General features: G+C 38.9%; 1 protein-coding gene across 3 annotated transcripts in view; it reads right to left on the minus strand.

Annotated features, from left to right (window-relative positions):
• Positions 1–466: 466 nt before the first annotated feature.
• LOC122664612 (protein translocase subunit SECA2, chloroplastic) overlaps positions 467–14,918 on the minus strand; it is a 63,081-nt gene continuing 48,629 nt past the window's right edge. For 2 of the 3 annotated variants that reach the window (XM_043860536.1, XM_043860513.1), the window contains 9 exons: positions 5,939–6,056; positions 5,755–5,835; positions 5,384–5,463; positions 1,767–1,821; positions 1,578–1,647; positions 1,278–1,467; positions 1,065–1,188; positions 770–844; positions 467–671 (listed from right to left, as the gene is read on the minus strand). In XM_043860536.1, coding sequence (XP_043716471.1) covers positions 507–671; positions 770–844; positions 1,065–1,188; positions 1,278–1,467; positions 1,578–1,647; positions 1,767–1,821; positions 5,384–5,463; positions 5,755–5,835; positions 5,939–6,056 — 958 coding nt within the window. In that variant the 3' untranslated portion in view covers positions 467–506. The remainder of the gene's footprint in view (positions 672–769; positions 845–1,064; positions 1,189–1,277; positions 1,468–1,577; positions 1,648–1,766; positions 1,822–5,383; positions 5,464–5,754; positions 5,836–5,938; positions 6,057–14,918) is intronic. The other variant, XM_043860521.1, reaches the window with a different exon arrangement.

Here is a 14,918-nt window from a genome sequence, read left to right on the forward strand (position 1 = left end):
CCCTAGAATCAAAAGGCTTTAAGTAGAATGACAACAGAGCATATGGTGTACATAAGATAGATAATGAAATGTAAATTGATGATAGGGAAACTTTACAAAGTGATAATTTAGGTATCTGGGCTCAATCATATATGAAGATGTTGAGATGGATGTGTGACAGAACTAAGAAGGATAAAATAAAAAAGGATCAAATTAGAGCTGATTTGAGAGTAGCTCCGATACATGACAAACAATGAGAAAGTCATTTGAGGTAGCATGACCATGTTCAATGGAGGCCTTTAGATGCTCCAATTGATTTGATTCAGATTGAAAAAATCGAAAAACTTAAGCCTTGTATCAAGTATGACCTCGAATAGAGTTGATTAGAGGTTAAGGATTCATATAACCGACCCCATTTACTTGGGATATGGCTGAGTTGTTGCCATGTGTGTCAGATAAGACTGAGTTTTTGTTAATCTTCACAAAATAATAAAAACAATGATTTAATTACAGCAAAAGATGTGTTTCTATGCTACAAATAGCTCGTTAGACTCCATTGGGGATGACCAATACCGCAGGAGCGACTGTACTGTCAACCTTCGAGTTGCACTAAGCATTGAAATGAAAAAACGACAACCATCAATCTTGTATTCTTCAAGTGGATTCCTATGCCCAAAACTCCGGACATTCACCTGCCCAATCATTTCGCAAGAAAATTGATGTTATGAAGCCACACACACAGAGAGAGAGAGAGAGAGAGAGAGAGAGAGAGAGAGGCATGGTTTTATACCGCTGAACTAAGCCTGTTCATGTTTACCAGATGGTCCCTCCAGAAACAATCGAGTGTCTTCAGAATAACTGCTCTCTGCATTCCAAGGTAAAACAGCAATAAAGTAAGTACTTTACAGGGAAAACACAAACCAGATCGGTCAAAACACCCCAACAGAAACAGTGATCATGATATAAATGCAACCATAAAATGGAAATTGGAGAATCCAAGATGAACAATTATGACTTCCTCACAACTATAAAGCTTTTTCAAAAGCCTCTAATCCTTGAACAAGAAAAAATTAAAAGGATGTTACCTCAATTTCCTTAACATATGCATCATCATAACCAGATTCTTCTATGACATCCAAATAAGCAGCAATTAAAATGTCCCCAAGGTATTTGCGGAGAATATTAGTGATCTGCTGGTACCTTCCATTCCTGCTCTTTGCATAGCATGGCATTAACATGGAAGCTGTTAGATAAGAAAACACTTTTGGAAACTAAATACAAGCTAAGATTGTACTTACTTAATTGACTCATCAGTGCATATGGCAAGCCAACGTTTCAAGGCTGAGCTCTTTCTACGGATTCCTCTAAAAACGTTTGGAGGCATTGGCAAATTAGGAAGAGCAAGGTTATTGATATCTATAGAGCTAAGTTTATGTCTCTGTTCAAGTGATTCCCGTAAAGCTTCCTCCGTGACACCTGCAAATGAAACTAGAGAAGTTCTGTTTCATAAGATGCATGAAATCCTGATTATCATTTCTAAGTTCTTACTCATAAGTTACCCTAAAGACTTTACTTAAAGAAATGTAAGATCAGCTCACCAGCCAATATTTTCCCCGCAGTTTCAATAAACTCATGCAAGAGCTTGCCCACAGTCCAACTTCTTGGATGCTAAGAACAACAAATATATGAGAAAGAAACATGAAAACAATCTACCACATTCATCTATCAAAATATTAAAATTAACAATAATATACATTATACACTATTCAAAAGAGAAATTCAATTACCTTCAGTGGATCAACATTTCCAAGGACAATCTCATCTACAACAGCTTGCATGTACCTAGATGAAATTTTGATAAGCATATTTCAAGAAGCAAATTGATGTAAAGTACTCGTGAGTTTTGAAATATTAGCACTCAAACTCAGGGATTAGCGGAATGCATGATTAAGATATTGGCTTACAACAAGAAAGGATTATATAAATGATAATGAATCTGAATTGGGAAAGCCATTTGTATCTTATCCCAAGCACCACCATTCCCATGCCCAAAAAAACAAGGGCAAAAAAAACCAGCATCCTCAATATCAGAACAGCTTTTAGGGATTGTCCTGCCATTATACTTTTTATTGATTCCCTAAAAAGGTTCAAGGTTTTGGTTTCAAGCCTGGTATTGATTAGGCTTGAAACCGAAATATTTCGCAAAACCACGAAATTTTGGTCGAAACATGGAAGGTTTTGGTTGCTGGTTTTGATTGATGGTTCTGAGGGCCCAAATAGCCAAATTAGTTCCCAAAACTTCTAGGAAATCCAATTTTAGGCCCTTTAAACATAATAGAACCCTTAGATTGTAAAAAAAGTACACACACATAATGGTAGCTGTCTTTGGACCCTAGGCTGGTAGTGTACGTTGTACGGTATTGTATACAAGGTTCAACATGTCGGGTTTCGACCAGCCAGAAACCGAGATATGGTCGAAACCAATGATTTTTTCCCAGCCAACTCAATTTGGTGGTTTTGAGGCCCAAAAATGCATTTTTTGATCTGATTTTTCTGTATACAGCCTATTTTTGACATTTTAAACACAATGCATAGACCATTTTCACAACTAAAAAAAAAAAACTCAAAATGGTACTTGTGGTTTTTGACCCAAGTGTACGCATAGTGTACTGAGAGTCATAGTTGTCAGGCCAAACACTTATTAATGCCAAATATCAGTTAAGTAAATGTTTTGTATTTTATTTATTTAAGATATTATTCATAAATAAGCAAATACCTCCCATTTGAATCCAATAAGAATAGTTAAAAAATCAAATTCCAAAAAGATAAAAAATCAACCCCCCCCAGTTCAAGAACAAAAACTAGATTTTCGACGATAAGTGAAATTTTTAACTTTTTAATGCTGGGGTTTTTCTCAAATCTAAAAATTCCATAAATCTTAATATGTTAAAACGTTTAAACCAAAAGTACAGTAAAATATTCATTTTTTTTTAATGTCCAAAAAAATATTTTCATTCAGAGCGATTTTGACAGCATCCGCGCACACCAAATTAAGTTTGACCGGAACATAACTCCTTCAACATAAATCAGATTTAAGCAATCTTGGATTTGTTAGAAACCATAATTTTGATAGCTTTTAAGCATTGCTTAAATCTGATTTATATCAAAGGAGTTATATACCGGTCAAACTTAATTTGGTGTGCATGAATGCTGTTAAAATCGCTCTGAATAAAATATTTTTTTTAGACATCAAAACAAATGAATATTTTACCACACTTTTGGTTTAACAATGTTTTACTATATTAAGATTTATGGAATTTTTAGATTTAAGAAAAACCCCAGCATTAGAAAGATGAAAATTGCACCTACCGCCGAAAATCTAGTTTTTGTTCTTGAACTGGAGGGTTGACTTTTTTTCCTTTTGGAATTATATTTTTTAACTATTTTTATTGAATTCAAATAAGGGGTATTTGCTTATTTGTGAATAATATCTTAAGTAAATGAAATACAAAAACATTTACTTAAATGAAATTAGGCATAAATAAGTATTTGTCCTGGTTTCTGGCATGGTTACAGGTATACATGAGTATCTGTACTGGTTTCAAACCAGGTTTCCTCAAGTTTTGATGGGCATAAGTGTCAAAACTTGCGAAATTACCATCATCTCAGTCAAAACTAGTCGAAACGAAGCATTTTTTCAAGTACCTGGCCAACTTGTCTCGAAAACCTACAAAACCGAGATATCATGGTGGTTTCGACAGAGTTCTGTTTCCATGGTTGTATACACAAAAGCTAGTATCATAGTTCTTAATCTGAAACCGAGACGAAACCTTGAGTCAATACTGACTCGTACCAAGTTTCGACCATATTTCACACATTTCGGTAGTTTCAACCAAAAATACCTAGTTTCGACCCATTTCGGCAGTTTCGACTAATTTTGGTAGTTTTGACCAGCCCATGACATGTCGAGTTTTACCCAAAAAATACCAGGTTTTGGTCGAAACCTGGGAAATATCGGTTTCGGCCAAGGTGAAATCGGCCTCAAAACCGAGATTTAGAACTTTGGTTAGTACTAGAACACATATAATTCAATTAAAATTTAAACAACTAAAATATGCTTTAGGAATAAATAAATATAAAATTAAAAACAATTTCATAATTATCAAATGGTATTCATGATTTATTACAAAGATATGGGAGTGATTTTACCAGAAATCACAAAAACTGAAGTTTACTGGGAAATTTCCCTCTTTGGAGTTGAAAATAGTGAAACGATACCAAAACTCGAAACATAGTTGAAATTTCATCAAAACAGGGAAATTTCGATCAAAACCATGCATTTTATACAAAGGGATTGATCCTAAATCTGAAACATGGTCGAATTTCGCTGAAACTGCGAAATTTCGATCAAAACGTTGCAATTCTTTAGTCGCAAGTTGTTTCGTTTCGAGACTTTCGACAGCCTGCTAAATCAAAATATTTCGGTGAAACCCTAAAGCAAGAAAAATGACCTCTTTTAGTTATTTCAGTCAAATCCAAAAATCATAGATAAATTAGTATAAAAAAGGGCGTGCCCAGTGCACAAGGCTCCCGCTACTGCAGGGTCTGGTAAGGGTCATAATGTACGCAGACCCCCGCTTCACGGAGAGGCTGTTTCCCGACTCAAACCCACAACCACTAGGTCGCAATGGAGCAACCTTACATTGCACCGAGGTCCGCCCTTGGACATCTAATTAGGTTGCCTACACGGCTCAACTAAACTCAACTAAGCCTTATTCCAACTATAAGGTTTCCTACACGGATTCTGTTTCACCATTTAACTCTATTTGTTTTCATCAAAAGTTTAAGGGTTTATTCAATTTCATTACAAGTAAATCTGATCATCATTGTAAGATAATTAAAAAAAATTAATTTCCAGAAAATAATGAAAAATTTTTGGGGATAGTAATTGAAAAAAAATGACAAGCATTTAAAACTATTAACTTTTTAACAAATGAAAGTAGAAAAAATATATATTTACGTAAAAAAATAAGTCAGAGGTATGCAGCGCCTCTCTCTCTCTGATACAAATAAATTTCTATTACTGACTTACTTGAAAAAGGGGGGAAGAAAGAAAAGAAACAGAGTTCAAAATAATGGAGTAATTATCCCGAATATGATGTTGAGTTGTAACCATTTAGACTAGGGCAGCATTATAAGTATATTTAATTTCTGTCATATTGAAAACAATATATATTAGCACACAAATAGAAATTAGACAGGATTTGATAAAAATCATCTGTTAACAATTTCCTTTTTTGTGATAAAAACCATTTACAGACAGAGAAAAAGTGAACAGGCCATCAAGTTAGTATATTTTACAAGGATGGCTAGCACAAGAGAATTCTAAGAAATGGGAACTCACTGGAAAATGTGTTGTGAACAACTTTCAGAATCACCTGTCAATATTAATTGCCTTAGATTATAGACATGCTTTCTTTGCACCTGACAAAAAAATCAAACATATCGTTTCAAAATACTAATAAATAGTCACGAACTGTGTTTTTGAAACTCTAAATACTTGAATTTAATATCCTGTAAGTCATACTTCTCCCTAAACCACTAGAACCATTGTCGCCATACTGAGTTGTGGTGGTTCCAATTGGAAAAAGATAAAAGGTTGAAAATTTTTTCATGCCTAACATCCAATGTAGGAGCTCCAAAGCAACTAGTCCACAACAAAGTACATTAAGAATTCAAGAAGTACTCAAATAAATGTCATTTCCAGTTACATACCTCTAATACTTCATCAAATTCAACCAGGCTTTTTCTTATACCAAAGAAATACTTCTCAGCATTTATTTGCAACGCCAAAAGCTACATGTTTGAGATGATTCAAATCATAGACACTCTAGATGTCTTTAACCGAAGAGAAGAAGCATGTAAATAGTTAAAATGGTGATGAGCTGGAAGAATATACCTGTTTTACAATGGCATCGCCTTCAATTGGGATATCCTCGTCATTTGTAATCTTTGATATCAGTTTGACAGCCCACTCAGTGTCAAAATTAAACTTCCGAAACATCTCATCCTGTAAGCTGTTCCAAAGATAGATAGTCTTAAGAGTGGTTCCAAATACTGTCCTCAATCCTTAACCGAATACTAAATAGTCATGAAAAAATACATTCAAATTTGTAAAGCAAAAACTCAAGCTGTTCAGACTCGTCCAAGTATATCGCAAATAGGCTTCTATTTCCTAAAAGTAATAAACAACTAGAGAAATGGTCTTTCAACCAATGACGGAATTTATCAATACTAGAAGAATTGCAGGAACACAATGTGGGTAGCAAATCTCAAGAATAGAATAGAAAAGGAAAGAGGAAAATTAGAGAAAACATTCTCCAAAATCTGTTAAGCAGTACAAGATCCCACCAGACAAACCTAAAAATAATAGGGCCCACCAAAGGGAAGGAGGAAAAATAAACAACCAAAGCACCTCTGCCACAAAACCCAACCCAGAAACCACCAGTGGCACTAAAGCAACCAGAAGAGTAAGTTCTAACCATATAATAGACTCATCACTAGCATCCTCTATACCCAATTCCTTCCACTCAATCAATTTAGCCTTTGTTAAAACATAGCACCCAACTTCTTTCTGATGTGAAAACACAAACAAAGCAATATCTCTACAGTTAATTAAAAAAAAAAAAAAACCCGCTACCTGCCTATGTCTCTTCCCTCCAAACAGAACTCAAAAAGAAACATTTCCACAGTTTATTTGAAGAGAGCACTGAAAATAATTACTTTATGCAGAGAAAATAGAATGTGTCAGGGTGTAGTTATGTTATATCCTATATATTCAGAAAAGATTAAATGTATCATGTCCTTCTCCACCCCATCATTATAACTGGACCGCATGCACAATTGAGAGAACCAAAACCAATAGACACAAAGTAGTAGTTCCTAACTTTTCACATGGAGACACCCCCCCCCCAAATAAAAAAATCCTTTCTTTTCCTTGAGGAAACACAAATACAGTGGCACTCATCTTTCAAAATGCCTTCAATGGCTGAATGGCCAGGACTGTCTGTAGAATAACCATTAGAAAAGAGCTTGAGCTGTACCAAAAGCTATCTCACTATCTCCACCCAGTCCCAAATTATGGAGTCAATAGATATGTCATGAAATAAATCCACAATATAGTGAGAACCTGATAAATCCAAATTATCAGGTGCCTTTTTTTTATATTTTTATCAACAACTAGAAATTTCATTTAAAAAATTTGTCAAAGATTGGAAGGTACTCATAATCCCTATACATCTGTGTTCTCCCCAAAACGAAATACAAGATATATATCACCCCTGCCCTTTAGACAGAAGCATTACAACATTCATCAAGGAAGACCAATTGGACATGAAAAAATCTCTTACATATGCATGAGCCTTTTGTTTTTTTCTCTTCAATCTCTCGCAGTATTATTGAGAATTAAGCTTTGGTATTCAACTTTTTAGTTCTCTTACATCCGTGAGGGCTGAAGTTATATGAAAATGCTAATTGAAACTTGAAATCTTCTATTCAATTTCAACTTCTACTGCGGCATAATTCATTTCCAGTATTAAACAACTCTCTTGAACTGTAATAGCTTGAGCATTTAGCTGTAATGTAGGCTGCTTGATCAGCCTAGGGTATGGTCCCAAATCTAAAAGAAGGTAAGAAATAAGGCAGATTTAAGAAGAAACTATATGGAAAACAAAGATTCAAATCTGATGGTTAATATCACACAGATCTGATCTCTATCTGAACGACCAGAGAGTAGAATATAGGGAACAAGGGTTACCTTAGAGAGTAGCAAAATAGAAAATAAATGGAGAAAACTAAGTAAATAGGCAGTCATTTGATGTAGGTGAGAAAATATAGGAATGAAAAAGAAGAAGTGGTGATGTTGTATTGTACAAAAAATAGGATCAGATCTAAACAAGAATCGATATATCACAAAGAAGAGAGAAGATAGGGATGGGGTATATATATATATATAGAGAGAGAGAGAGATGCAGTTCAAGGAAGAAGAATGTTTGGTGGTACTGTTCAAATAAGAGTAAATAAATTGAGTATGGATAACCGGTTGTCACATAAACGTCCGGACTTTTACGCGGACATCTCCTTGACAGGGGATTGAAAAGTACATCCTCTCAGGTCAGACGTCCGCGCTTGGGTGTGGACGTCTGTGCTCGCATGCGGACGTCTCCAGCCAAAGGACCTGAATTCTCACTGTCACACCCCGGCCCGGTCAAAAAGGGCCAAGTGTGACTGGATGTCTCAGACACCCAGAGAATCCCACCAGGATCGCAAATGCAGTGTTCTATTCGCAGTTTCATCCATAATTATCAGAATTAAAATTGCAGCGGAAGCAATAATAGAGCAATAAACAATAAATAAGGAAAGACTAATGATAGTATTATATTCAAAAGAAGCTTGTTTGTACATCAGTTACATTGGTATCCAAAAAGAGATAAGATAAGCTCAAAAACCAACAAGTTAGTAACTATAGCTATACAAAAGTGTTATAAACCAAAAAGGAAGGAGAGTAGCCTGGTCAGGCCGGACGTTCAGGAGAACGCGCAGTCATCGCAGGAGCACGCAACATCGTGTTCAATAAGGACAGGAGTATCAACTCCAGCAACAAGAAAAGCATCCTGAGAAGGAGCAATCCCCACAGAACCAGCAACGGTAACGGCAGTAGTATCATCTGAAAAAGAAGGACGTCCACTGGGGTGAGCTCTCAACTGAGCCCAGTAAGGGGTGGGGGAAACATGCATACACAGTAATTCATGATGCATGTCTTAACTAGTATGCTCCTAGCACAGTTACTAAGTCTCATGAGGTATAAGTACTACTACTAGTGGTAGATGCCAACCTCGGTCCCGGAACTAACCCTTCGGTCACCCGAGCGAAACCATTCTACCACGGTGAGGACCCGCCGCTTCGGAACTAACACATCGGACCCCGACAGACCCCCAAATGACCAACCCTGCCTGTTTATTCCCACAGCGGAATTAGGGACCTGCTAACATGGGACAGAAGATGGCATCCCGGAACTAACACATCGGTCTCTCGCCACGGGTTGTCCAACACCTTTCCCCTTGGTAAGGGGCAAGATCGGGTAATGAACATCAACCTAGCCCAGCCATAGCCTAAACATGATGAGGCAAGCATGATCCGAGTTATAAATTACCAAATTCCATCATCATAAATTCACGTCATATAAATAATCAATGCAAATGCAATGCAGTATGTCTTTGTGCAACCTATTGTACATGCAGTTTAATGCATTAAATAAAAGCTAGAAAACTACATGCTCCAGGTATAGAGGTAATGATGCATGAACATGGCATTCAGCATAAAGTTGAAATTAACGTGATAAACACGCAGGAAATTAAGGTCGAATCCCCTTACCTGGATCGAAGTCTAATTCAACTAGGTAATTCTCCAATAGGTCAGCAAAGCACACAAGGACAGCAGAGAATTAGACCCTAATATCATAACAACACAAGATATATTAGGTCTAATTTGAAGTCAGGACAATTCCCAACATAACAGGGCAGCAAGGGCACCAAAAAGGACCAGCCGGATGCAGACTCCAACAGGGCCGGTCAACCGCCCATGGACCTGCAACTCCATCCGGGAGTGTGTCCGAATTTGGGGTTTTTGCGATTTTTGGGCAGATCCTTACATGCATGGGCACAATTTGATGTTTTAACATCATTTCAAGGTGGGTCAACCTATCCAGGGTTCCAATTTCATGATTACATAAGTAATTTAGAAATTTCTTCAATCAAACCTAAATTAATTAGGTTAGGGTTTATGGTTTAGTCACTAGACACAAAACCTAGGCTGAATAGAGGTACAACCATGGAATTCCAGGCATATTTGAGTCCAATTACAGCAGGACAGCAAGCAATTACTCAAGGTCCATGTCAATTGAGCTCAAACTTAGAGCTTTAATGGCAGAGTTTCTATTTCAGGTATTCTTGGACTGAATTCCAGTAATTGAAGAGGAGAAGAAGAGAGGAATAACAAGAGTTTCTCAAGGCTTACCTGTATTTGTTAGAAGACAGCCTTGTAATGGAGATCCTAGTCCACAGTCGGATGTGGGAGCCAAAACCTTAAGAGCAGCCCCAAGTTCTTCCTATTTCTCTTCTCTTTTCCACTTTCTTTCTTTCTTTCCTAAGCTGGAACGAAATTTCAGGTTTCTCTCTAACTTGTGAATAGTGAATGGTTTAAGAGAAGTTTGTATATATATGTTTCATTTAACCACTAAGGGGTAAGATGGTCTTTTAGTTATAAATTTTTTCTAAAACTAATTCTCTTGTATTTATTACCTTATTTCAGGTACAAAATGATGTCATGCGACATCAAGGGTGATCCGGACACGGGTAAATGTCCGGGACAGTGTTCTCCATTGGGAAAGTGGGTCCCACAGGGTAAATTTACGTAGACACCCCCTCTAATCCTAATCAGTCATACAAAACACTTATATAAATATAAATAAATTATACTTACAATAATTTTAGTTGAGGGAGAGCCTTTGCATGGCCTCCAGAGAGCAAATCCGGCAAAAGTAACTCCGGTGCGGGGTTGCACGGGGGTCCTCTGACTCCAACAGAGCAAGCTGATAAGAATCCCTGGAGTCCTCCATAGGAGTGTCGAGAGATTCGTCTGTATCCTTGACCGATATAGTCCATAGCATCGATGCTACCATAAACTGAGAGTTGGAACCTGAAATCACACAAGGTCCAAAAGTTTAAATTTATTCGGAAATTTGACCGGGTTTCACACTCACTATTCAGACCTCGGACGTCTGTACAAGAGTGCGGACATCCGCATCGCAGAGTTTTTGTGTTCGAACTAAGCTAAGTCACAAAACTTAACCACCTAACTTTGGGGAATTATTCCTTTAGGTCTTTAGTGACTTTAACAGGGATTTTTGGGCATAAGAGATATACAAACATAGGGTTACAAAACATTTACAAATTAAAGCAAATAACCCTATACCATGGAGCTTGCTTCCTTCTTGAATGCTTCCAAGACTTGATGTCTTCAACTCTTGACGTCTTTGGGTCTTGATGAAGCTTTCCACTGTAACTCTTCAAGCTTCCATGACTTTTCTCATGAGAAGTGCTGGCACAACATATATTGAATCTTCTTGATGCTTCTTCACAACTTGGGAATTGGGAGATTAAACCTTGCAATGCTCATACAAATATTAAGAAAATCCTAAAAACCATCATCCAACTGTTTACATCACCAAAACATGAGTCATGAACCCTTGGTCCAACAAGCCCAACACCTATTTTGGCCTTCTAAACCTTTCTTTGGACTTGGGCTGCCAAATAGGGTTATATTTAGGCAACCAGCTGAAGGCTACTGCATCAAAGAGTTTGTAGTTCGTCAATTTTCTCCTTGAGCATATACCTCTTGAATTGTTGTAGTTGCTTTCTACCATGGTTGCACCCGAGACCATCATGCTTCATCTTGAATCTCTGTTCACGGCTTTTGTGAGGTGAGGGTGAGCATGGGTCAAGAGACATTGGGTTGGGTAGAAGAAGATTTGTTAGCCTCTTTAAGAGGGTGGATTGGGTATTATGACTTGGTTTTATGCATAGCAAATATGTTCTCAATACCATAGATCTTTGGTTGGTAAAGGGATGCCAAGACTTCCATGTGTTGCCACATGTTAGAGGGGCATGAGGATGTTCTAGCGAATAGTAGATGGTTGATGGGGCGAGGTAATATGTGCTTATGGAGGGACAAGGAATTTTACTTGATATGGCAGTGCAGCAGGTTCCTCAGAACTTAATGGACCTTGGTGTGCACTTGGGTTTTTCTAGTGTTTGCCAGAATGTCACTCTTGGTTACTGATTGATCTGTTGCTTAGGAAGATTGTTTCACCTTGGGGAATTAGGTATCCATATTCTGTTGAGTCAAGCTATGCATTACATTTGGAATTTCATTATATTTATACGGAAGCCAACTCAGTGGCTGATGCACTTGCTGGATTTGTTTACAGTATAGCTTTTGTGCCCTACTTTTGATCATTTCAAGAGTTTTCATTTGCAACTTGTCAGTGTACTTTTCAAAATATGTTCAAGTTCGGTAAGGTCTAACTTTTGTTATTCTGGGGTTTGTTTTTCTGTTCTTGAGTTATGAGAGGATTTAGGATTTTGTTTTGGGTCAGGGGTTAGGCAGTATGATCCCTCTCCTTTTTTTGTATGTCACAACTTGCTTTTGATTTAATACAACTTTTGAGGTTGCCCAGGTCCTGGATTTCTGGGGCTAAACTGAAGCGGAAAAAAAGGGTGCAATAACATAGGCAAAAGTGTATCTCCAAAACTGAGGGATACCATCCTGATGTAGCATGCTTGAGCCCTCGCTTGTTCCTCCTCCGACGGCCTCTGCCCCCTCGCAACCCTCTCGGTAACCTCGCCTCCCTTTCTCCTCCTCTCAGTGACCTCCTGTCGGCTCCTTATCTCCTCCATCTTCACCCCTCAAGAAGGATTTTCCCTTCGTTTCATAGCCCCCTCTCTTGAGGGTGACTCAGAAGTTGCCCTTTGCCCTCTGAGTCGCTCGACGATGAAGCAAAACTTTAAGGTAACTGTTTGGTGGGCCATTTTCTTGGCTCCCGCCCTCCTTTCCATATTGTGAAGCTCTCACTGTCCAAACAATGGAGGCCCCTTGGAAACCTTGAAACCTTTCTTCTGGACAATGGCTTCTTTGTATTCAAATTCTCTAATGAAACCGACAAAAGTCGTGCCCTTGAAGGAGGCCCTTGGCAAGTTGGGAAGAGACCTTTATTTCTCCGGCAATGGCAGCGTCATCTCCAACTGAATCGGGTAGATTTCTCTACCATCCCGCTGTGGATCTCCCTTCCTGGGTTGCTGCTCCACTTCTGGTGTTCGGAAGGTCTAAGCATGGTAGGACCTGTTGTGGGTAAGCCCCTCTTCTCAGATGTTAGAACTATGACGAAGGATCGTCTGGCCTTTACTCGTATCTGTGTTGAGGTATCTGCAGAATCTCCTCTCCCTCCTCTCATCAAAATAAAGGAAGGAGATGGCTACTCTTTTGAGCAAGAAGTTCATTATGACTAGAAGCCTCCCCATTGTCTCATCTGTAAAACCTTTGGCCATGATTCTTCCTTCTGTGCCCCAGAGGTAGATTCAAACCCTCGTGAAGCTGCTACTGAAGTCGCCGTTCCTCTGTTGAACCTCAGCCAAGACGCTATTAAAGACGCTACCCCTGAGGATGATCTGCTGGACCAGATGACCTCCCGAAATGGCCAAAATTCCTCTCACGATCCTCTGCCTGCCATTCTGGTAGCCTCTACTTCCCGTGGCCCTAGCCTTGGCCGGAGAAGAAGCAGACACTGCAGGTCTCGTCGCAAGGAGATCCCGACTTCTGGCTCTCCCTGAGGCCATCCTCCCTTTGGTCTGTTAGTCCCCTTATCGGGTACCGCTGGTCCAAATCGATTCTCCATCCTTCAGTCTGGTGGTCTCTGTGACGATGTAGCTAACCCATCTCCTGATAAATCAACCTCCGAGGCTCTAACCCCCTTTCCTCCAGCCAAACAACCTAGCGCCTTCCTCTTCTCCACAACCAGTCGACATGTCGCCATCCCCTGCCAGCCTCCTCTGCTACCTAGACTGTCCATGCCTGCTCCCCTTTCCCTCTCTCTGCGCCTAATCCTTCTCCTCTGATTTCTCCCAGACTTGTCCCTTTTAGCCTGGGGATTACCCAATTTCTTAAAGGGCTAACCAAGCCTTTTCTGAGCCCACGATCTTCCCTTTCCCCAATCTTACCCTCTCCTAACGCAAACTCTGTGGGCCCTTCTGTCTCCTTGCCCATTCCCTCTCTAGCCCAGCCCACCACCCATTTCTTTTTGGCTGACCCATTTCTCTAACCCTTCTATTTCCCAATCTAATGCCCCCTGCCCCTTCGTGTCTTGCGCCGCCATAACCCCAGCTCCCCTCCTTTCCCCAAGATTCGCCCCTACATTGCCTATTCCCTTCCCAGCCCGGAAAAGGTTCTGACTCTGAGCTCGGTTATTAGAGAACATGCCCTCTGTCGCGTGCCCACGAACCCGGGATAGAGTGACTTCGTTGAGGATGACTTTGTTTGTTTTTTGAAGGCCAGGCGTTTTTTTCCCCTTTTCTTTAGTGTGCTAATTTTGTTGGGGCTCTTGCCCTATTTTGTTTGTCCCTGATTTTCTTGGCAGGACCTTGTTTTTTACTCGTGCTTGTATGTTCCCTCTCCATCCCCCTTTTTTCTTTCCTTGGTAATGAATTTTTTATTCATCCAAAAAAAAAAACGTAGGCAATAAGCAGAGAAAAATCAACTCTTTCTAGCCGCATGGTTTGTTAGAAACCTCCCCCCCCCCTTCTTTTTTATCAATATTCTGTTAGAACCTATTCAACATTGGTTTCAAGTTTTAGATCAATTGGACTTCATTTTCATTTTCTCCCCATTCCACAAGTTGAGTTTTCTGCGGTTGGGTTTGATATTTTGAATTCTATTCAAGCAATTGTGTCTGAGCTATTGTTTAGCTATAATGCTTACCTTTCGCTCAAAGAGGGAGAGATATTCCTCGCTCTACTAGAAATAATATTGCCCAACTAGAATCCCGTCAATCTGGGGTTCCACTATTTAGCCTGATAAATAATGATCTGTCTCTGCTCTCCCATGTTGCACCAGAGGATGCAATACTAAGTTTAGCACCACCACTCACCTAACATTAGGGTTTTAATTTCTGAGATCAAATTCCAACATCATTTCCTTTCTTCAAGAGATGTGACCTATAGATCACACAGATACATACCACATTCTAATTCAAGCATTAAAAGCAAACTCAAAAAAGTTTCAGAAATCATACTTTAGGACAATACACAAAAACATTGAAGAAAAGAGCC

Source organism: Telopea speciosissima, chromosome 1, assembly GCF_018873765.1.
Source record: "Telopea speciosissima isolate NSW1024214 ecotype Mountain lineage chromosome 1, Tspe_v1, whole genome shotgun sequence".
NCBI lineage: Eukaryota > Viridiplantae > Streptophyta > Magnoliopsida > Proteales > Proteaceae > Telopea > Telopea speciosissima.